Source organism: Dermacentor andersoni, chromosome 4 (assembly GCF_023375885.2).
Source record: "Dermacentor andersoni chromosome 4, qqDerAnde1_hic_scaffold, whole genome shotgun sequence".
Taxonomy (NCBI): Eukaryota; Metazoa; Arthropoda; class Arachnida; order Ixodida; family Ixodidae; genus Dermacentor; species Dermacentor andersoni.
This window is the reverse complement of record NC_092817.1, coordinates 169960285-169983856: the sequence shown is the minus strand read 5'-3', so window position 1 is coordinate 169983856 and position 23572 is coordinate 169960285. Positions and strand designations below refer to the sequence as shown.

Below are 23572 nucleotides of genomic sequence, written 5' to 3'. Positions count from 1 at the left end.
CGGAATCTTGCTCGCCCGAGTCGCCTTAAAAGAAAGAGAAGAAAATCGGCCTTAAGTCCCGCATCTTGGAATAATATTAAAAACACTATGAGGTTTTACGTGGCAAAACTACTTTCTCATTATGAGGCACGCCGTAGTGGAGGACTCCGGAAATTTCGACCATCTGGGGTTCTTTAACGTGCACCTAAATCTATGTACACCGGTGTTTACGCCCCACCGAAATGCGGCCGCCGTGGCCGGGATTCGATCCCACGACCTCGTGCTCAACAGCCCAACACCATAGCCACTGAGCAACCACGGCGCGTTGTAATAATATTGTAAAGGCTTGTATTAGGAAACTCACCTGAAGAGGAAACATCTGGTTGTGGTGCTTGTATTGATGCTTCGTTCAACTCATCATCAGACAAGTCAAGGTCCGAGCGGTCCTGAGAGGCAACGGCCTGCAAAATCGCCTGTGTTCAGCTCCGACAGAACTCTGGCACAGGCCAAAGAAAGCGAAAATTACAAATAGTGCTTACATATCAACTGGAAATATCATTTTGAGTAAAACTGAACATACGCATAACGTCCTCCCACGCAGAAAAGTACCTACATTAAAGGGAATGAAAACAAGCCCACGTGTTGTGGCTCAGTCCCAGTGTGCCATACAACGCACACAAAAGAATTCACCATGGCCACGGACAAAACACGCGCTTGCCTCAAGAGAAAGCATGGTCAAAATGATCCCTGTACATTCCTGAACCTCTTCATTGCAAAATTCATCACATCTAGTAACGTGGTAAGTAAATAGGGGCAGCTTACTTGGCCGTGTCGAATAAAACGACTTCGTCGGGATGAACGCCATCTTAAAACACATTCAGCAAGCGCTCCGCGCAATTTACTTCTCTCATTCTTGGCCAGATGGCAGAACATGTTTGTGCAATACATTGCACAGGAGGACTTCTGCGTTTATCGCAGTTGCAGCAAGGCCTTGCCTCTGAGACCGAGTATGCAATAAATTGCACGCTGGGTCTCACGAGGATATTATGGGATATATTGCACATGTAATGAGAGCCTGGGTCTCAGAGAGTCAATTGGCAACGCAGTTCGCAGAGGCCGCGGAACAACTGACCTGTCAACACGCCGACAGCGGCATGTGGAAAATTGATAAGGTGGTCACTCCGTACAGCGTCATGCTGAATAAGCCGTTCTATGTTATATATTTTATATTTTCACAGCTTAGACAGACTGACAGATGCAAAATGGAGGTTCGGAATACATTTCCTTGACAAGTGTATCAATTCTTGAGAAACAGGAACTCGCTGAAGTTTTAGTTTCCAAATTTATTTGCATTTTTCGAAAGGCTTCCTCCGTACTAAACCACCGCCAGCTTGTAATTATCGTGTCGCACAGACGCCGAGACGAGCGCCCCTGCTTCATCCTTCGGCAGTCGTCATATCGTCTTTCCTCCTCGTTTCGGCTCGTAGGGGCGTGTCGCCGGCCGCTCAGGTAAGGCCTCCGAGAATGAGAGGTGCTGACGAGGGTGGGATCTTGGAGGCCGCGGCCGCACAGGTACATCTCCGCGGCGCTCAAAAGCGAACACCGCAATCGGGAAAGATCCCTTCTCGTGTAGCGGGGAATGCTTGAGCTCTCTGACCAACGGGCCGGTCGGAACCTTCAGCGGCAGCTCAGGTTCAGTCGACCATTCCGCCAGCACATCAGCGCTCTCTGCGCAAGGCCAACAAGTCGTATAGCACAAATTTGAGGATTAGCGTCTTTCTTTCGGTTTGTTTTGCCAATGTATAGATATTTTACAGAATGGCGTGGAGAGACAGACACAGATCGAGGTTGGAACTCGGGCTAAGTGGTGCCGACCACGATTGGGTGCTCTACGCTTGAAAAAGGAAACAAGAAACAAATACGGACTGAGCGGCACGAAGGAAGGGGCAGAGAGTCAGTGCGCATAGCAGCCCTTTCTAAAATAACGAATATTCTGAGACTCCTTTAATTGTTAGTATTTAAGGTATGCAATATGGAAATGGCAGCAGAGCTTATTAGCGATACCTTGGGGCAGTTGTACAGAAACCTTCGAGAATATGCTTGGTTTCGCGAATGTTCTCGCCGAAGGGGGAAAAAGCATTACACGTGTGACGATGTTTACGGGAGTCGTCGAGTGGCAGCCAGAAACGCAACGGCAGCGAAGAGAATTCAGCTAGATGGGCAAATTCGCCGCGAGACACGCGATGGCGACGGACCTTCCTAGTATTCTATTCGTCTTCATTACAATCAACCCCATTTCAAAAAGAAGCAATCCTTGCGACATACGTCAATGGTGACATGATTGGCTCGTAATAAAACTTGAGCCTGTCTACGTGAACAATTACACATCCACGGCGACAGTTGGCATCGCCAGTGGCTTGACGTGGTAATTGACGGGCGAAATTTGGGCAATGATGCAAAAAGGACCATACAATTTTGAAAGAGGCTTGAAAGGAAGGCCAGGATATCGTAGGTAGGACCTAGACCCCTGTGAGGGTTTCATTAGGAAATTGTTAGTTCTGCTGTCATCCCGTGAAGCTTTTTGGTGGGATTGTTCTGCGGCAGTGAGTGAACGGGCGAGCTGCCTATATTCGTCGGCATGCTTGGCGGCTGTGGAGACAAAAGCGCATACTGAAGCATCCGTAGTATACGGAAAAATTTTGTCGACAGTACATGTAAACTCACAGCCGTGGAGAACGAAAAACAAAGAAAATTTGTTTGTGGCTTGTTTGGCGGTCTTGTAAGCGTAGTATGCGAATGGTAGAACAAGGTCGCAGTTGTAATGATCCGAGGAGACATACGTGGTCTGGATGTCGCCGTGAGATTGGCTGAACCGTTCCGTCCGACCATTTATCAAGGCGGTATGGGCGTTGGTGCTGCGATGCAAAGAGCTCCATTACGAAGGAGAGGCATCACTACTTCAAAGATAAACACGCGCTCTCGGTCTCTAAAGAGATTGCGTTGTGTGCCATGACATAGACGAATGTGATAGAGGATAAAACAAGCGACTTCATGCGCTGTGGCCGCTGGCAGGGCAGCTGCGGTTTGCCGCATATCGCCTCAGAGACTATAGCCCGACGGTTGTCCGAAGCCGTGCACGGGAGAGGGCGACAAAGAGTAGTCCCGACGCGGTGAAAGGGACGAACTGGCCATGAAAGTGGCTGCAACGGAGCGACTGGATTCGGAGCCGATTTGCGACTTGCTAATCAGGGCATAAGCGGACGTTTTGGCTGACGCAGTTGTACTGTCCCCGGCAGTAATATCGAAGTCCAAGGCGCGTGCAGGTCTTGAGCACGGCACCTTGCCCACTCTACGGGTCGGCGTGAAATCAAGTACAAATTTCCTACGGAGTTCGCATGAGACCACTAGGATCTACTTGAGGCCATCACAATGGTAACTTCTGTGGTATAGAAGTCCACCAAGAAATGTGACATGTGGCGCTTGACCACGGAGGGAGCGAGACGTGGTTAGTCCGATAACATTGTTCAAAAAATGCAGAAGCGTGGTTGTCCATGAGCCCTTTTCTTGCTCTGAAGACAAGTCCGTTGTGTGCAAAGGTAACGGAGTGGGCGTCAAAAGTGGAGCACTGTCGACATCGCCTCGGAAGGACGAACGTGGTAATGCTGAGGCGCCAGAATATTTCATCCCGGCTTGGTTGACAACCCTGATGCCGTATTCCTCTGGACGCAATTAATGCCCATCGTGCGATGTGTCTAGACGTGTATTTGAGGAACGAAAATGAGCAAAGTGCATGGAGGTCTGCGATGACGTCCAAAATTCGACCATAAATGTAATGCCGAAATTTAGTAAGAGACCACACAATCTCTAAGCATTCTTTTTCAATCACAGAACAGTTGACTTCAGCTTTGCCGAGAGTTCCGTTGACGTAGCCTGCGACTTAATGGCGAATTCTGGTTTTTGTTCAGCTAGCACTGCACACAAATAGATGGCGCTGGCGTCAATGTGAACTCCCAGAGGAGCATTCGGATCGAGGTGAAGCGAAATTCGTGGCAAGGTAAGCAGACACGTAAGCTGGTACATGCTGAGTCACACTCTTTGACAACGTATAAAGGCCACTGGTGCCAGCAACAAGCGGTGTCAGGAATTCGATGACGGCAGCAACATTTAGCACTAGATGACGAATATAGGAGCACAGACCTATAAAACTACGCAATGCCTTATGTGTCGTTGCCTAAAGAATTCGGCAACTGTTCGGAGCTTAGCGGGATCAGGAAGTACACCTAGCAAGGCCGCAGGAGTAAGAAATCGGCCGCTTGTCTGTTGTGAGCTCTTCCACACGGAGAAGGTGTCACTAGGCCAGTGGGATTCTGCGGCAACATCCGCATTGGTGCAAGGAACGCAGCACGGCTCAGCGTTGCGGGCCTCGTAGCGTCTTGCGCATGGCTGATTGGTGCGGCCACAGGAGTTCTCTGAAACAAAAGAGAAATGTACCCTGCCCCTTGTGATTGAACGGCATGGCGCAGAATGGACGCCAATAAAGAGGAGGGCGTCTATTGCGTCAGAGGCACCAATGACAGTTGGCGGGCGACCTCTTCGCCAACAAACTGCTTAATCTGCACCATCGGCGAAGAGCCATCGATGGCAACAGTCAACCTACAGAGACAGCCTACCAGTAAGTTGCGCATTGTGAGCCGCTCCTTGTGCACCAAATCATAGGTCTGCCAGAGGGTCACTAACTCAGGCACCGTGCTGGACTTCTTCGCAAGCAGCACCTCGAAGGCATCGTTAGCAAGTCGCTTTAAATTACGCCTTATCTTGTCACTTCACGCACTTGTCATATTGGCGAGCTTGCAGAGGTCCGGCCGTCCTCAATATATCTTCTTAGAGGTGTGCCGATGGAACTGCGCCGTTTTTCTTCCTTACATAAGTAATATAGGTAAGAGATTGTTGCTGCTAACGCTTTAAAAACTAGCAGCTACGTGTGCGCTACTAGGTGTGCGCACTAGCAGCTATGTGTGCGCTACCTGAGTTCAACGTTGCAAGAAGATGTCATCGAAACTGGGGCGAATGTCTGCATCTCCAGCATTCTGTGAACAATAAATGTTTACAGATAGGCTATATAGTAGAACGTGTTTGTTGTGAAAAGAAGTAATGGAGCCCAATTCCTTTCGAACACCGAAGCAGAGCTTTATATGAGAAACTCGGCTCCACGTCCTTTTCTTACAAGAACGGCCTTTCATGTAAGCTATCGCGCAGACACTCTCGCAGACCACCGTAGAAAATGAAAAGGCACGGAACGCACTTCGTAGACTCCTAACACAACGCAGAGTTACGCACTATGGTTGGCTATTCCGACAAGGGATTGCGAGACGTTAGTTATTGCGACACACAATCACACCCTGAAGAATAAAGTGGTTTTCCAATAGAAGAGTCCGGGAAAAGGTGAAGTGACAAGTAGAGGTAGCGTGAATGCAAGCGAAAGTGTCCATACTACCAATGGACTTGTCTATAGACCATGCATAGTGAACCCCTTATAACACAGACTAGTGTGGTCTAAAGAGCCTCTCTAGGTAAAACAGAGGTTGCCCACTTGACGTTCTCTGTTTCACAATAGAAGGTCAGCGGATCACCCACAAATGAACGGTTAGCAAATCTATTATTTACGCATAAAGTGCTCTTAGCTCCCGCTATCGGCGATCTTCAAGAGACCTTGAACCAGAAGCTAGAGACATTATACGGGCACACAAACGAGAACATCCGGGCAAGATGCGAGAAAATAATGACATCATCCGTGCAACCAGTCAATCCTTAAAGATATGTAGTTTCGGGCCCCCAACCCTTTGTACAAGAGCGCATTATATAAGCTAGTTACTGTCCAAAAAATGAAATAAGGCTATTGCTTTTGAGTTCTTCCTTTGTTCACAATATCACTCAAGCTGTAACGTTTAGTGCGCTGCAGCTTTATTTCTCATTTCAAATAGTGACGTTCAAAAGGCTGGTACAGCGTGGATACACTTCATCTTTTGGCGCTGAGGCAGAGTAACCTGTGCTCTTTTGAACGCCAGCTGTCCGCGAGTTCCGCGGTGCGGGTTTTCTGTCGCCTCGAGAGATGGAGCCACGCTGCGTCGCGCCTCCTTCAGGCCATTTTCTCATTCTGCTGGGTAGTGCACTCTGTCTCCCTGGCGTCTTTTGCTTGTCGCGCCGCCTTCAGCCAGGTGTCTTCCTCTAGATGGGTAGCGTCTCGATGGATCAGTACACACTATGACGTGGTGTCGTATGGTGTGATGGGGTTCCCTTTGCGAATATGCAATACACCCATTTTAAGACAGCAGCTAGCACTCTCTCCAACCAATCTGCTGTGCCAGTTGCTATTTCATGCTTACATCTCATCTCGATTAGAGCAGAGGCAGCATATTTTTCTTTTTACTTCTGACCCAGGTTGTTTAAAATATCTTGCTGGTAAAAAGAGTACAAAAGGTCAACGAAAAGTGCAAGATCATTAGTGTACAGGCCGCGCTTAGGCGATTTTCAAAATATCATGTTTAATACGTATATTGTCGGCTATCACACATAAATTCTAGACCATACGTGGATTTCGTGCATGCGCGTGTTTTTCGAGAGCAAGCAACAACTATACACTGTACACCATAGAAAAGCTATCCTCTACAGTGCACATCGTCCTCACCTACCATCGTCCAAATGACGAGTACTGCCAAGGCCATGAGGAGTGCAAACATCACAAAGGCCATTCCCAAGATCAGCGCTCTGCTCAGCAGCGGTTCTCTAAATATAAAAAACAGTACGAGTAGGATAGAAGGTACTTATTAGACAGAATACCCTGGCCCACAAAAAGACAGCGCAACTTCGCGGTACTTGCTCGAAGATGTCAAAACTTGTGCGATTTTCCAAGTGCGGAAAAAGGTTCTATATCAAGGATCTACTACCGCCCTTCACATTTTCGTAGGAGTAACTGAGTTAACGAAATTTTTCTCTCAAATTTTTCCTTTGAATTCGATAGGTTGGTCAAAGACGTAACTCACTTATCGATTCAATATCCTCAAAAAACGCCTGCGCTGAGGAGGGCCGTACATTTTACTCCAACAACTCGGTGGGCTTGGGCTTCAAACCGCCAAATACAAGGTTCGTAGTGACCATGTTCGAACACTTCTAGAGAGCCCGTTTCCACGTGCCCTCAAAGCCAAAAACACTCTACATCTTGCATTCCATGCTCTTAGGTTTGCGCCCACGGCGACCATAAGACGAATCCGCCAACTCATACTCAGGAGGAGTACGTTATAACCCGTTATGCACCATGGCTGTCCAGTTGCAGTTGCTGGTATCTTGGTTACCCAATTTGATAGAGTCAATACCCCAGTCGGGGGTCAGATTACCCCGGGACCGGAATAAATTTTCTTTCAACTTCGAAAAACTTTTGTTCCCACAAAACCGTTCTTGCTGCATTCGAATACATGAAGATTTCTACGTTCATGTGTGCAACAAAACGTGCTGTTTTGTAGACCTTAAGGACTTCAACTCGGTAGTTCTTTTCCGTGCACCTAGAAGGTGCACGGAAAATTGCAGCGGTGGCGTCGAGGTAGAACACCCGCCTCGAGTGCAAGAGTTCCGTGGTTCGAATCCCGGTGCCGCGCATTTTTCCACCGGATTAAAAAAAATCCGCATGTTGATAAAATTGCTCAAACAGGCCTGGAGTGTGCCTGATCCCGGTGACCAGAACCGGTAACTCACTGCCTCACCAGAGCAGGATTGGCCACCCTGGTGCAGCACTTGGCCGCAACCTCCTATATGAACACAACACTCAAACCCCGGCCCTCAGTCCCCAGCAGCTGCGAAGCAACTGACCACGGCGGCGGTCAGACCTGCGACACACCAGAGGGTGCTAAGAATCCCTGGCTCTGGACAAGCCGCCATTGGAGTATGAACCTGGCAACGTTTAACGCTAGAACGATATCTAGTGAGGCGAGTCTAGCAGTGCTATTGGAAGAATTAGAGGGCAGTAAATGGGATATAATAGGGCTCAGTGACGTCAGGGGGCCAAAAGAAGCATATACAGTGCTAAGAAGCGGGCACGTCCTGTGCTACCGGGGCTTAGCGGAGAGACGACAACTAGGAGTCGGATTCCTGATTAATAAAAATATAGTTGGTAACATACAGGAATCCTATAGCATTAACGAGAGGGTGGCATGTCTTGTTGTGAAACTTAATAAGACGTACAAAATGAAAGTTGTACAGGTCTACGCCCCTACATCCAGTCATAATGACCAAGAAGTCGAAAGCTTCTATGAAGACGTGGAATCGGCGATGGATAGAGTGAAAACAAAATACACTACACTGATGGGCGATTTCAATGCCAAAGTAGGCAAGAAGCAGGCTGGATGGCATAGGCACTAGGAATAGCAGGGGAGAGTTATTAGTAGAGTTTGCGGAACAGAATAATATGCGGATAATGAATACCTTCTTCCGCAAGCGGGATAGCCGAAAGTGGACGTGGAGGAGCCCGAACGGCGAGACTAGAAATGAAATAGGCCTCATACTCTGCGCTAACCCTGGCATCATACAAGATGTGGACGTGCTCAGCAAGGTGCGCTGCAGTGACCACAGGATGGTAAGAACTCGAATTAGCCTAGACCTGAGGAGGGAACGGAAGAAACTGGTACATAAGAAGCCGATCAATGAGTTAGCGGTAAGAGGGAAAATATAGGAATTTCAGATCAAGCTACAGAACAGGTAGTCGGCTTTAACTCAGGAAGAGGACCTTAGTGTTGAAGCAATGAACGACAATCTTGTGGGCATCATTAAGGAATGTGCAATAGAAGTCGGCGGTAACTCCGTTAGACAGGATACCAGTAAGCTATGGCAGGAAACGAAAGATCTGATCAAGAAACGCCAATGTATGAAAGCCGCTAACCCTACACCTAGAATAGAACAGGCAGAACTTTCAAAGTTAATCAACAAGCGTAAGACAGCTGACATAAGGAAGTATAATATGGATAGAATTTAACAAGCTCTCAGGAACAGAGGAAGCCTAAAAGCAGTGAAGAAACTAAGAATTGGCAAGAATCAGATGTATGCGTTAAGAGACAAAGCCGGCAATATCATTACTAATATGGATGAGATAGTTCAAGTGGCTGAGGAGTTCTATAGAGATTTATACAGTATGAGTGGCACCCACGATGATAATGGAAAAGAGAATAGTCTAGAGGAATTCGAAATCCCACAAGTAACGCCGGAAGAAGTAGAAAGCCTTGGGAGTTATGCAAAGGGGGAAGGCAGCTGGGGAAGATCAGGTAACAGCAGATGTGTTGAAAGACGGTGGGCAGATATTTCTAGAAAAACTGGCCACCCTGTATACGCAATGCCTCATGACTTCGAGCGTACTCGCTTATTACCTACACGCTTGAAGTATATATATGGAAGGATTTCTAAGGGATCTATTCTAAATATAGTACATTTCAGAGCGTTTTGTAACACAAATGGTTTGCACCTGGGTGCATCATAGAGAATCGTCGCCTTGTCTTTATTGCTGAATTAAGGTTGTAGTTTTGACAGTAGAGTTTCTGAATGTTTCCTTAAAGGTACATGACTTAATTGGAAAACGCTTTGGCCACCTCGACAAGCTCAGTCGTTGCCAGTAGCAGCAAGTGTACGTGCTCGCTGCGCTTTCCGCACTTCCAAGTTCTTATATTCCTCTGACAATAGAGGCCGACAATGGAGGCAAACAAAGCGTAATGAACGAATCAACAACAAGGTATGACTGATCAAACAAATCTATGTACTTCAATCATTCCCATAGTGGCTCAACGATTGCAGCGCCCAAGTACTCTCAACTATATTGTGGGAAACCCTACGCTTTTTGCTCTGTCCTTGGTCGAGTGGCTCAGTTGCAATTGTGAGTAAACGCCAGCTCCACCTGCAGAGTGCTTAAAATTGCTGAAGCAGCTCCTGTTTCACACATCAGAGCTACCCCTCCTCTTGAACATTTAGAGTTGGCAGGCAGAGTGACACCACGGTAAGAATGCCCTGTAGTCTACGAGTTGTTTCGCAATGAAACGTTTCTTAATACGGGTTTACGTGACGCCATATTTGAATATGGCTGATGCTTCCACCATGCCAGCGCGGCTTGTGCTGGGCTGTGTGTGATCGATGCTCCTGCTGGACCCCAGGTGCAGGTAAATAGTTCCATGACTGTACGAGACATCTGCATGGCATGAAAGCACATAAAAGGCGTTTATTCGTGGCAGTGCAAGGCCAATCCATATTAAATGAATATTTATTTTTGTTATGGTCGAGTCATGAAGCTTTTAGCGGTAGAGGCACCTATTGCAGTGTTTGCGTACGCGGTGCTTTTTTCTTTATGAAACTCGGTCTTAAATGCATACAACAAATTCGTAGCAATGTGGAAACTGAGTACTATCAAGATTGTTCAATGTTGGCTTCTTCGGAAGATTATTACGCTCCATCTCGTACCGCGGACAGAACGCGATAGCTTTCGAAGTGAAAATGAACATGTCGATATCCTGAGTGCGCAACCCTTCCCCCAATATATTTTCTGCATGATCCAGAATCGGCGCATTAGATGCTTCACGAAGTTATTGCTTTTCGTTCATCTATCACGAGCAGTAGACATAGCCTGAATAGACGAGGAAAAAGAAAGAGTGACTGGACATGTTTCAGACGACGTACTATAAATTCTTCAAAACATGCCCAGAAAATCTTGTCCTGCTATGATACATGCAGAATCCAATATAAATGTAATACGGGTGATATTATTATGACGCGACAATCCATGGCAGTGCGGCAAAACCGGTCGCGAAATGGCGCAAGAGTTCTGACCTGTCAACGCAACATTTTCGGTATAAGGCATACAGACAGAGGATCTGCAAATGCGCGAGGTCTGCAGGAAGCTTGGGCCGAAAGTGTTGATGGATGATCAGGAAGAACTTCGAGTTATGAGATGTCAAGAATTGTTCGATTGGATTCAAAATGAGCCAGACTTTCTTAACTCTGTCCGTAGCCGGAACGAATCCTGAATGTTCGAGTACGACCCAGAATGGAAAAGACAGAGGAGCGAGTGGCACACAAAACCATCCCCCTTCTGCAAGAAAGCGCGAATGAGCGAGCCTCGCGTCAAAATGATGCTCATTGTCTTTGACGCCCGAGGAATCGTTCATCTTGAGCTTGTACCACAGGGAGAAACTCAAATCAGCCTTTCACCTGGAGGTGCTCAAGGGATTGAAGCCGCGTGAGGCGCTGATATTAAAGACACGGGCAAGCTCGACCATGACAATACCCCCAGCCACACGTCCTTTATCGTTACCAACTTCCTGGAACGGGGAAACACCCCGGTGGTCCGAAGTCCCCTTACAGTCCCGACTTAGCTCCGTGCGACCTTTTTTTTGTTTCCCTTACAGAATAGAGCGCGGAAAGGAAATTGGGAGACCGCGGAAAACATCCCGAAGCATGTTGGAGCTTTCCTGAGATATTTCCGTCGTGGATTTCCAGGGTGCCTTCCAGGCGTGGCAGACACGCCTCTGCAAGTGTATTGATGCAGGGGGAAATCTTTTTTTTAATTATAACCTTTTGTGTCGGTCCGGTCAGTAAATCTATTTTTCCCTGAAAATGCGTATTACTTTCACAATGGACCCTGTACATGCATGAGCCAATGACTTATTCGCATTTTAGAAACGGGTTATGCGAATCGCATTTGAGAACTCGTGTAGATGAAGTTCTTAAAGATACAGGCTGAAAGCAATGCATGTTTAGGAGCCCATCACGGAAAGGAAATTCTGATTTTCCTGAAATCTAGACCAGATGAAAGTATGCAATGGCTACCAGAAAAGAAGCAAGGTAGAAGTAATTATGGCGCTTACAGCTATCTTAACATTCAGACCCATCTGCGGCTCACCGAACGCTGCCGGCCTGGTCACACAGAGTCGTGCCATCTCTCGAAGGAGACGGCGCAAAATCCGCGCCGCGTAACTCACGGACCGCTGGTCTTGAAAAGAGCACGGGCAACCCTATCTCAGCAGCGAAACTCACAATCAGGTGTATGGTGCACTGTATTTGCGTTTTGAGCGCCGCCATTATAAATGACAGATTAAACTTCAGCGTACAAGTAATTCCAGCTTGAGTGATGTTGCGAGCAAGTCATACTAAGAAATAAGAGTAAGAATAGGCACCTTCGCTTAGCTAGCCACCGCACCACAGTCTAGGTGATGACCTCGAGTCCTTTGACACGGGCGGCTTCCTCGGCCTGCCGAACACCCGATAGTTGATCGGCGAGGTGGTGGCTGAGGAGGGCCCCCTGCAATCGCCCTCCGGTTCGAGACTGGCATGTATACCCCGGTCATCGGGGACTTCTGCTGCTCGCTACCGGTTCAATCGGAAGCAATAACCTTTTTAACTTCTTTGGGCAGTAACCAGCCTATGTAATGCACTCCTGTACAAGGAGTTCGAAGCCGGAGACTGCATAGTCTTACGCTATCACTTGTTGACGGATGATCTCGTATTTCTGTCGCAACGATGCCCATTTGTTGTCGTTTTTGCTCTCGCCATTCACGTCCCATTCTCCGCTTGAATTCCTGGATAACGGGTCTGTAGCCAGGCCCAGATTCTGTTGAAGGTTGCCGACAACGTGAGCCACATGTATTTCATGCTGCAAATGGCTGACATCCTCTAGATCTCTGCGTAGGCCATCGATAGACTATCAGACATTAAAAGGCTTGCAGAGCCAAAGCCCTGTGGGAATCGATGTTATGCGAAGAAGTTTGCGGGGAGCCTATCAGGTTAATGAAACCACCATGAGAGCACCATAATGTAGGCGGCTTTTTGATGACCTATACGACACGCATATCATGACATTCATGTCATGACCTATCACTTATGTTCATCATACACTCTTGTCATACTACGCCAATTTGGGTACCTACCAAGTTAAGCAAACGATCATGAGAGCACCCAGCCGTAGGTGGCTGTTTGATGACCTACATTAGAGAAATATCATGATATTCATGTCATGACCGATCATTTATGTTCATCATAGACTCCTATTGCGTGATCCGATCCCGGAGGTTGCAAAGATCCGCGCCAGAAAGAAGAAAACCTAATTATCAAGCTTGCGTTATTGCTTCGCTCTTTAGTCATTCAGTCTTAGTAGATATGACAAAAAAAGCATGCGTTGACGGTGTTTTTTATTCTTGGTATTTGTTTGTGGGCTGTCATTCTCAATGTTCCGGGGCACAACCTTGTAAAGAATGTAAAACAAGGTTTGAGTATCTTTAGTGATAGGATGGGGCGGCAATGTAACTTGCATATACCGCATGTAATATATCAAAGCGTCACATACACAGCTATCTATATGTTAAAATACATGTTTTTGCCGCAACTTAAAACACGCTCAAAAGTAAGACATAGACAACACGGGCGGCATGCGTTTGTGTCTATGTGTATATGTGTGTTTAACTTTTGTGTACGTTTTAACTTGCGGCAAAAAACATGTCTTTTAGCAAGCACCAACTAGGCCAACAAGCAGTTCTGTTTGAACACATAGGCACCTATGTGTATAAGGGAATTTAGGCTAACAGAGAACTCCGCCGACGCCGACGGCGCATTTGCTGCGACACTTGGCCGCTAAGGCTATCGCGTTAATATTTGAGACCACATTGTAGCGCTGCTGCGAAGTTCTTGGTATGCACAAGAAGCGCAGCGCCGTTGAATTCATCATGCAGTTAAATACTTCAATCAACAATGAGCAGCCCCAAGAAAGAAACGTTGCTTCTAATGGGAAAGGCTTAGGCGCCTTGCTGCTGTTTTTTTAGTGACGTCGACACGTTAACTGATAATCGATAATCGACACGTAAACTGATAATCGTTGCTGCGCAGCCGTGACTAACACCCGTCGCGTAGCCAGAAAATGTCTCCTGGCGCTTGTTGCATTGTGCCTCTTTTTGTACCATCCTCTACATAAGCGCACCGTATTGGTTTCGTACCCCTCCTAATTATACGTCAGGGATTGCCCACGGATAATCCGCAAACTATCCTAAGCAGGAGTACAGGACCGTACGTGCGCGAGTAAAGTTATCGCCGCAGCGATTCACCTTTCAGATTATCTCAACCGTGAGCCTAAGTTCACGAGACAGCAGTTACATTTGTTGTATATGAAACTATGCAGAATGTAGAACGCAGATTGACAGCTGCAGAAACGTGCAAGCGTGAGCCAGCGGCGATGCTCTATATATGTGTCGTATACGATTGCAGACGGATTGCTGAGTCACCTGCAAGGTGAGACGTCGTATACCAGCTGCAGAAAATTTTCCCACACCTACCGTAGACTGTAGTTGTGCCACAAGCCTGGTAGTACTGCGTACTCCATGGCTCAGCGCCGGTGGCGTCAGGAATTCTAAAATGCAAGAAGGACACGCACATGAACACGGCGGCCTGCAGTGGCAAACAAAGGTGGCTGAACATTGTAGCTAAAGCCACTTTTTCGACAAGGGGGTGGAATTCGTGAGGATTAGTCCAACTTCAAAGAGAGACGTTCGCTTGCAGAATCCTTCAGGCGCATAGACGTGTTGCTCGGGGCAGATACACGCGCATCCAATGTATGTATTCGTTAGTACCTTTTGCTCTTTTGAAGAATCTGCGCTAAGCACTAGGTGAACGTAGCTCGCTATTGTGTCGGTACTGTGCTATTATTTCTATACTTATATTTATTGTTGTTGTTCACATAGCTAATGCAATTTGTTGTGCGGCTCAACTCGTGTGGTTTACATTGTGCGTCTTTTCCAATCATTTCAGCTTGGCCCGTATCTAGACTGGATTATGTCCTTAAGATAGAACTCCGTGGGAAAATTATTAAAATATAAACAAAATGAAGATATAAATAATGAATGAAATGTTGGTAAAGTGAAGAACTGGTCACAACAGCCGCAGTATCGTTTTAAGAGAACCCTTCAAGGCTAAGAAACAAAGTTCTTTATTTTCTTCCGTATGAATTCATTTGAAATTTATTTTATTTGATTGACAAAGTTAGGTTCCAAGAATTGTGGGAATCAGAATTTTGCTTTTGGTTTTAAACTTGAAAAAATTCTCAGATCGCCAATATTAAAATAGACTGGTAAAGTAGTTATCATTTATGCGAGGATTTCCAAAGTATCTACTCATAAAATAGGTTACTTTAGAGTGCTGTCTAAAACAAATTTTGGGCACTTTATATGTGACATTAGGCGCAATTTCAATATTCTTGACATTTTCTAAAGCTCAATTCGGTTTTTTTCATACTTGTGTTTCTCAATTTCTTTTAACAAATCGGAAATGGAATTGCTTTATTCCAATATTATGACATCTGTTTTTTAAAACGCCGCAAACTTTACCAACGTTGTTGCTGTGGTTGCAGAGCAAGATGGTTTCTTCTTTCGCATTTACGACCTAGGTAGCATGTCCCCCCATAAAGCTTCCTGTTGAAGCGCCGTGTTGTGAGAACAGCTGATACTTGGAGCTTCAGGCATCAGAACTTCCATCTCTCGCACAAGTTCGTCAGTGCAAGCATAACAGCCATATACAGCGTTTCGTGTCGTCTCAATTAGTTGCTCTATTGAACTGAATTCTTACAGACGTTTATCTCACCTAGCATCGTTTTCCGGAATGCGTGATGCTTCCTCCGTGCCCGCGTGGCTTGTACTGGCCACTGCATCGTTGCCGCTGCCGCTGCTGCTGCTGCATGCCGGGAGTGTGAAACCGGTGCTTCCGGTTTCTGTGTTGCGTGTATACCCTGAAATCAGAGGTGTTGGATCCACACTGTGTCACATTACATGCTAGGAACGCGAGGGGAGCAATAGTTTTCGTAGAGTCTTGATGCTAATAAATCCTAACAGCACTGCTTCCGTCTGGAATGCTTCTCTGAATGAAAGCAAGAAAACACGGAAGGCACAACGTGACGCTACGAAAACGCAAGTACGCGTACTGGGCGTTCATTGTTTCGTTCCTTGGTCTGTGATACATAGACTATTGCATGGTTGATCTTACAAACCCTGATCTTGGTTTGCGTGCTTCTAGTGTTTGGATAAAGCATTAGCTCTGCGATAGGCTGCTAGGCGTCCACCATCGCTTTGGCTCGACACGCAACAGGATTAAACATGCATGTATGCACCAATGGCTACGTACTACTGTTCTGTTGTTATTGAAAAGTTTAACGATGGGAAAACCGCATGCTTCTATAGTAATTTATTTCACTCGTATTGGCTGCTCATTTTCAGTTTCTCATAATAAATGCGAAAGCTTTTCGGAAGACCAAAGGCTGTGGCTTAGGTAGACGCGAATTTAAAGTAAACTCCATCTTTTGCCTTCCAAACCACTCGCATAAGATTCGCCTTATACCATATGTGTTTACCTCGAAAGGCAGGGAAAGATACATGAAAGGGAAAATCGTCATCCGCCACGCAAAGAAATATTTCTTCTCATCGGACATGCTGTTAAAGAAATTATTTTTTCGTAAACTGCAAAGCTTTCGTTCTCAGAAACCCGCATAGCTTTTTCCCGTACATCTGTGGTATACGCGGATGCAGGACAATTATTCTTTCAAGAAATACTGCTTAGCTTAGGACACCTGGTCATGTCGAAGACGGATTCAGGGTAGCCTCCGGTTTAAAAATCCTTTTTTATCAGCAGAATCAACTGTCGAATTACCACGCACTGCACGAACTCACGTAACCTGGCCACCCAGCAGCTTTTGGAGTTGCGCGAAACCTTATGTGTTCACGTAAATCGAGTAGTTGAACGTGTGACAAAGGTGTCAAGACTACCAGGTTTAAGGCGATCGTATGGTAGAAACCGCATGAATACTGCAGTCATTTGACACGAATTTCTACGAGGGAGTTATAGGGTTCTGCTGAGGTACTCAATTGGCGTTACCGAGAGGAACCCATACTATGACGGAATCTACACCTGAACAGCGTTATAATGATGGTGTTATAAATGATAGCGTTATAAAATAATGCACAGTCGTCTTCGTTCGCGTCTGCCGTTTCCACATTCCATCCAATTATTAGGAAGATTTGGCAGGATTTTTTTTCATATAGTCTATTGTAAGAACTAGATGCGCAGCCGAGTTCAACTCATCATCCAATTACGCACTTAAAGGAACAGCTCGAAAAACAAGCCTTTCTTCTAATGCAAGGCTTTAGGAGTGTTATCACAGATTCTATTCGTGTAGGCAGGCTGATGGGGTCGTGTACAAACGAAAAGGTGTCAGGACAAGGGCAAAAACTACATTCAAGCTTGAAGAATATTCAGAAAGATCTTGTCTTGATGTGACAGATGTAACCTTCAACGGATAGTGCACTATTCTCTAAGAGCCTGGCTATCCGATGCATATATTTACATACGTCTGTACTGAAGTTCCTAAGAATGCATTTAGAGTGAGCAGTGCATGGTTAGCATCTAATTATAAACAAAAAATGACTGATCCTCTGCACGCCTTCGACACCTATCACACCGATTAAGATAGGCCGCCTAATGCGCATATGTGAGGGAGGTGTTCCCTGAATCTGACAAGATAGACGTGCACAATTACAAGTTCAAAAGGCAGTATCGTTGAATATCACACGAATAATCCCGTCACGTTGCGTTAAGTATAATGACCCCATATTTTCCAGAATGCTAATAAGGCGTGGCTGGTTTTTCGTAAGGTAGACAGAGAGTCGTCTTAAAGGTCCCCTCAACAGGTTTGGCTGCTGTAAATACACAAGCGCGGCTCGTAAATTGAGTGGTGGCTACCGCGTATCTAACATATAGGCGGCTGTATTTTCAACAATAGGCCACGTGCCCTTCCTCTAGAAGGAGCCGCGCTTTGGGAGAGTCGGTCAAGGTTCCACGAACAAATGCATTTTTGCAATGCCAACTGCTTGCAACGGCACCGACCACTGCACGGGCATTTAGTTGATCATCCAATGACGGAATGAGCACAAACAGATGTGCCGTACCTCAAAAACATATCGAAATAAAGAATGGAGGTGGGGCTCGTCAGGTTGACATGACGTAGAGTCGTTTCTCCTGTAGGGGAGAAGGCAAGCAAGCAACGCTGCTTGAGGACGGCATTCGAGGCAGAGGGGGAGCGTTTCCGTGGAAACTGGCCCTCGCCTTCATACGGCACAGTAGCAAGACAGCTCGGTGTCATATATCCTCTGCCATAACGAATACACTTAATAAATTTATTACGAAAACGCTCCCTTGACGGCGCCTTGGCGATTCCCACTGTTTAAATGAAATTTGCATTGGCGCCTGGCAAGAGGCCCTTTAATGGCAGGATCCTCTAGCAATCATTAAACGTGAAGAATAGAAATTGCAGTTGGCTTGCTACGCATTGCAAATCTTGTTACTCTGTTCCGATTCCAACACGAAATCCAAGACAAATCGAGAAGCGTCGATTGCTTTACGAATGAATTCATCGCGTTGTAAATGAATTCATGCAAAATTTGAGTCATGTAGAATATGCCTAGTGTTCTCTCTATAAGCGCTCAATTCATCTGCATGAGCTTAACGTTGGCTGCTTAAGCAGCAACCGACATGGTGACGCTAGTAAGGTGTCCGTATGACCAGTAAATGCACTACCGTCATGAGCGATTGAATTGCTGCCTCCTTTGTGGGTTTTTAACGATCTCCGCGAGTGCCATCGATGGTTAAAGGCCATGCCGTACATACCAGTGACGTCAGTTGCATCGGTCTGGCTGTTCAACGCCGTCCAGGCGTCATTGATGTATCTGTTACAAATCCTAGGATCAGGCATAAGTAGAGGTATTCGCCTCTGTGCTTCCAGGAAGAGCAGAAGACATCTGAAGAATGTTTTCGGAAAACAGAATTTGCAAACCCGCCGTGGTTGCTCAGTGGCTATGGTGTTAGGCTGCTGAGCACGAGGTCGCGGGATCGAATCCCGGCCACGGCGGCCGCATTTCGATGGGGGCGAAATGCGAAAACACCCGTGTATTTAGATTTAGGTGCACGTTAAAGAACCCCCGGTGGTCGAAATTTCCGGAGTCCCCCACTACGGCGTGCCTCATAATCAGAAAGTGGTTTTGGCACGTAAAACCCCATAATTTAATTAAAGAATTTGCAACAAGGAAACTGCTCTTTTGTTAATGAAAATACCTGTAAGGAGTTATTTTATCAATATGAACACTCCCTAGCAGGCGTAGGGAGAACGGCACACTATTGCGCAATTTCTTAAATCCCGACATGAAGCAAGAATTATGTGACAGCGACAAATGATTAGAACCACGGTAAGGAAGTGCTAAGTTGCAAGATTACGAGATAATTGTGTACTGCTATCCCCTCAGAGGCGCTCATTCTAGACTACGTCTGTATCGCTCTACGACGTCATGCGAGTCACCTGGAAAGCGCTAGTCATACACATTGCGACAGGACGGCCGCGCCATGAGCGGCGTGCGTGAACGGCACGCGAGAGCTTGGAACTACGCTTTAGGTGAGGCAACCTTATGTTAGGGTTAGCTAGGCCACGTCAGATTAGCTCTCGTACAGGGGCCTTGCCACTCGGCCGAATCGGTCGCCCAATCAAGTCCGCAAAGGCTCTGCTAGACTGCGATCACGCTTCTTAATATTTGCGGTCGGCAACTGTTCTCGCCATTTCGCGATTACATTCGCCCCCTCTGTCAACGCGGCTGCTCGCAGTTGCGCCAAAATGACGCTGCCATCAGGGCGCCCAGGCGGTACCTTCCGATTGACCCAAACATGCCGTAAAAATAAGCACAGCGTTCATTCCAAACTCGTATAGCGTTTTTCTTCAATCGCTCATTCTGTGTTTCTTGAAAAAAAGCACGTAACCGCAAAAAATTTCTATGTGAATGTCCTCACTCCGTCACACATTTTTTTGGCGTTTTGAACATTTTTTTGGCGTTTTGAGCAAATTGTACATTTTCTGTGCTCTTTCGTGAGCCTCCTGAAGTATACTCAGTCGACCGCCAAAGGAAGTGTGACGTCCTGTTATATTTATTTATATCCTTGTGTTGCACATTTAAGAACACCGATCACGCTATGACAGCGTATTGGAAAGCTCTCGGAATTAAATTTAACCACCCTAGTTTCCGTAATGGGACCTCAATGAAAGTATCGATGCGCTATTTACATATCACAATGACTGCTGAAAGACCATTGTGCCTGGAACAGTACCCGTGATGTCGAGCTAAGCTGCGTAACATCCCAGACAATGGGCTACTGCCGCAAATGTGCTATGTGGATATTAAACGCAATCTGAATATATACATATACACTTTGTTAACAACATTTGCCGCCTGTGGAACCACTTTTCTTTACCATGACCGTAAAACGCCGCAGTTACGCTGCCTGTAAGTTGTCCTCGAAAACGCCCACTTCGATGTGGGAACAAATGTATAGCTGTTAAAGTCTGTATTCCAGGTTGTTTCTGCGGCTGACAATATCCAACGATAATTTCACAAGCGGGCATACTCACGTAGTGTAATCGTCGGAAGTGCCTAAAGCACCCTCGCGGCCTTCACGGCTTGCACCCGGGGTTGCTTCGTCCATGAACGCAAACGCGGGGGGCGCGTGCCCACCGTTTCGTTGTTCAGTCATGCCTGATGCTGGTGCTCTCGAGTCCTAGCGTCTTTCTGAGACAGAACGCTGTTGAATGTTCGCGCATGCGCAGTATGTGCCAAGGATGAAAGGGAACCAATAAAGCGCTGGGTATTTGGGCAACTCGAATGAAATCAGAAAGTGCATCTGGAAAGAACAGACGACAGTGTGCGCCTCTATGTCGACGCTCAAAAGCTAATATTCGGACACCAGAAGAGGTGCCCCAGTGACGCGTGCTGTACTGACATCAAATCATCAAAACAAATTTAGGTAAAGCCCTCGCCCTGCCAAACACCGTAGACACGGACATGTGTTTATTGCTGTTTCTTTCTTTGAGCAGGAGTGCTAAGGCTTCCTCGAGAGATAATGGCAGTGGTGGCGCAATGAGTGAATACATGGAAAAAACAGAAGCTGACGCAACGTTTATACGAGGGCGAATCAGGAAGTCTTTTCTTCTGTTTTTTAAGCCAGATGACGGCTGTGAATGCGAAGTGAACATATCCATTCCCAAGGATTAACCTTTTTTTGTACCGGCCTAACCTTAATCTGCTGGTAGCTCCGCGGCACGGCGCTGCTGTCAGTCGTTGAAGATGGCGGTTGTGCTTCACACGTCGACGGAGTACGTCCAGGAAAGTATAATTCGTCTTGTATGAGGCAAAGGACGAACGCCCGTCGAAATCCACAGGGAAGGTCAGACCACATATGTGAAAACGTGTCTCGCTTTGAGAATTATGAGGTGGCGGTGTTGAGAGTTCGCACAAGGGAAGCGAAGGCTTGCATGAGAATGAGCATTCAGGGAGGCCGCGTGCGTCGTTTCCTGACCACAGAGGCGTCTCAAATGTAGTGCTGCGATTACACAAATGTCGGAACTGGTGTGGGGACTATATAGAAAAATAGTGTATGGTGAGTACAATGCTACGTTTATACTTGTAATTACCTTTATGTACCTTATTTTAGCTCATAATATATTGGCGGCGAGGAGTTACGGAGTCGCCATCTAACAGAAGCGCCTCGCTGGCGTTGTATGAGGGATCACGCGGCGCGTTCCTCATAGGTTTTGCTGTCAGCGCTCACTGAAAACACCACGTGCTAGCTCTCCCGGATACTTCTGCAAGTACTTTCGAAACGAGAGAAGTTTTTACTGTCTAAATAATAATATTGGCAAACTGAAAGCACAGAATCGTTTACAGACGCTATCTCTTTACCGAATACGTACAGTGAACGCCACTGCGCGTGGTCGCCGCGATGGAGTCTCCCGAACCGGCAGGGGCTTCTTGCGTGAACGGTAGGTAAACGCTGAGAGCAAACTATGTGAAATATGCTCTTATAGTGTTTGTATAACTAAATGGAGCGTAATAGAACGAAGCCTCAATGCAGCGATCGCACAGATTCGCAGCGACCGACTGCGCGTCTGCATGCTTGTCCGCGCGCTGTTTCGTTTTCGCACCGTGCCATGATCTTTAGGCCGCAGAATATGAGCATTTGACAGTATATACAAGCAACCATTGTTGCGTGGGTGCTATGAGAGCTGTTAAAAAAATAATTTCATTGTAGAGGCTTCGACGCCTATTGATGTGCCGTCGCGACGATTCAATCTATTTTCTTCTAAATTCTTGGACGTTTCAATATTTCTCGAGTTCCGTCGCACTGTACGTTTATCGATGTTCTCAGCGCGCGATCTCCCGCTGCTTCGTTTTTGTAATCCAGTGTATTAATTTATAACACAAACATGACCATACGCCATGCTTCTTTTTAATGTGCTTCTTACCGCTCCCTTTCCACTCTAGTAAACTTGCCAGTATCTATAGCATCGACAAGTTCATAGACCAAACCTTCATGAAAATAGTTGGGCAGTGGACTCGGGCGAGCGCCTCAGTGCGCGTTTTTCGAACATCGCAGACCCGGCGCCGTAGCAGAAATATTCCTCGCATCTGTACTTGCTGCATGCCCGAGTTATAGCCGATCGCTGTCTGCCGGTTTTCTGTTTCGCGAGCCAAGCTTCACGCAGCTTTTCCTGCGGCTGCGTGTGAATAAGGCTGACACCGGGCTCCGTTGCGTACGTCCGGCACTGCGGCACCGAGCTGTAGTCTACCATGTTGCGCGCCTTCAAAGGCAGCCACTACCTATTGTAGTGCTTATCAAGCGTTGTATATGACACTCGAAGCGGGAAAATCTCGCCACTAAATGAGGACCGCAGTGTACAAGGAAATTTAAACTCTCATTTTCAGCTCGCTTCGGCGCTACCGAAGCACCGATGGGGCCGCTATGTCCACGTGATCCCTAAGGGCACATTCACACCGGCGACTTGAGGAGGTCGCGCGACCATTTGCGACTCGCAATCAAAAAGCGACCGAAGGCGACTGATGTTCACACCAGCAAGCCCGGCTGAGCGCGACCCGCAAGTCGCAATCCCGGAGATTATCGTTCTCAGCGAGAACTCTCGGAATCTACGCGGAATTTGAACGCGACGCCGGAGGAGGCCGGATGTAGACACACGAAAGATCACTTCCGGTGCGCCGCTGATTGGTTTATCAGTTTTTGCGACCACGGTCGCGCGACCGAAAAATCGCGCAGAGAGCGACTGGCCCAAAATGGTCGCTTTTCAAGAAAGGCGACCGTTTGCGACCATTTGCGACTGGTCGCTTTGCGACCAACTTGGTCGCGCGACCACTGTCAGTCGCCGGTGTGAATGAGCCCTAATAGTACGTCACGGCCACGGTGGCGCCAGCTTTTCCAGTGGTGGAGCTCGAGGCCAATAGGGGCAGGGACTTTCCGATTCGCCCTTGTACATATATATTCAGTTCCGGAGCTTCTCCTCTGAAACGGGAGGCGGTTTCTTAAAGTCTTTGAAGGGGCGTTGCAATCGAGGGCAGCATGATCGCGCGGTGGCGATGTTGATGCGTCCTTTCCCTCATTTCTTTGCCAGTGTGCGTGTTTTTCATCGGTTCTTTTGTTGACTGCTAACAAGTGATCA

General features: G+C 46.9%; 1 protein-coding gene across 3 annotated transcripts; it reads right to left on the bottom strand.

Annotated features, from left to right (window-relative positions):
• Positions 1-1307: 1307 nt before the first annotated feature.
• On the bottom strand, positions 1308-20808 carry LOC126538311 (uncharacterized). 3 transcript variants are annotated; one of them, XM_072287569.1, is made up of 6 exons: positions 20477-20808; positions 18694-18824; positions 15622-15766; positions 14322-14395; positions 10069-10195; positions 1308-1707 (listed from the first exon to the last, which is right to left on the bottom strand). In XM_072287569.1, the coding sequence occupies exons 1-6, from the start codon at positions 20596-20598 to the stop codon at positions 1698-1700; spliced, it is 609 nt and encodes a 202-aa protein (XP_072143670.1). In that variant the 5' UTR covers positions 20599-20808; the 3' UTR covers positions 1308-1697. The 3 variants fall into 3 exon arrangements, with proteins under 3 accessions (XP_072143670.1, XP_072143671.1, XP_072143669.1); XM_072287570.1 differs by lacking the exon at positions 18694-18824 and having other exon boundaries at positions 20477-20803; XM_072287568.1 differs by lacking the exon at positions 10069-10195 and having other exon boundaries at positions 20477-20801.
• Between the last annotated feature and the right edge of the window lie 2764 nt (positions 20809-23572).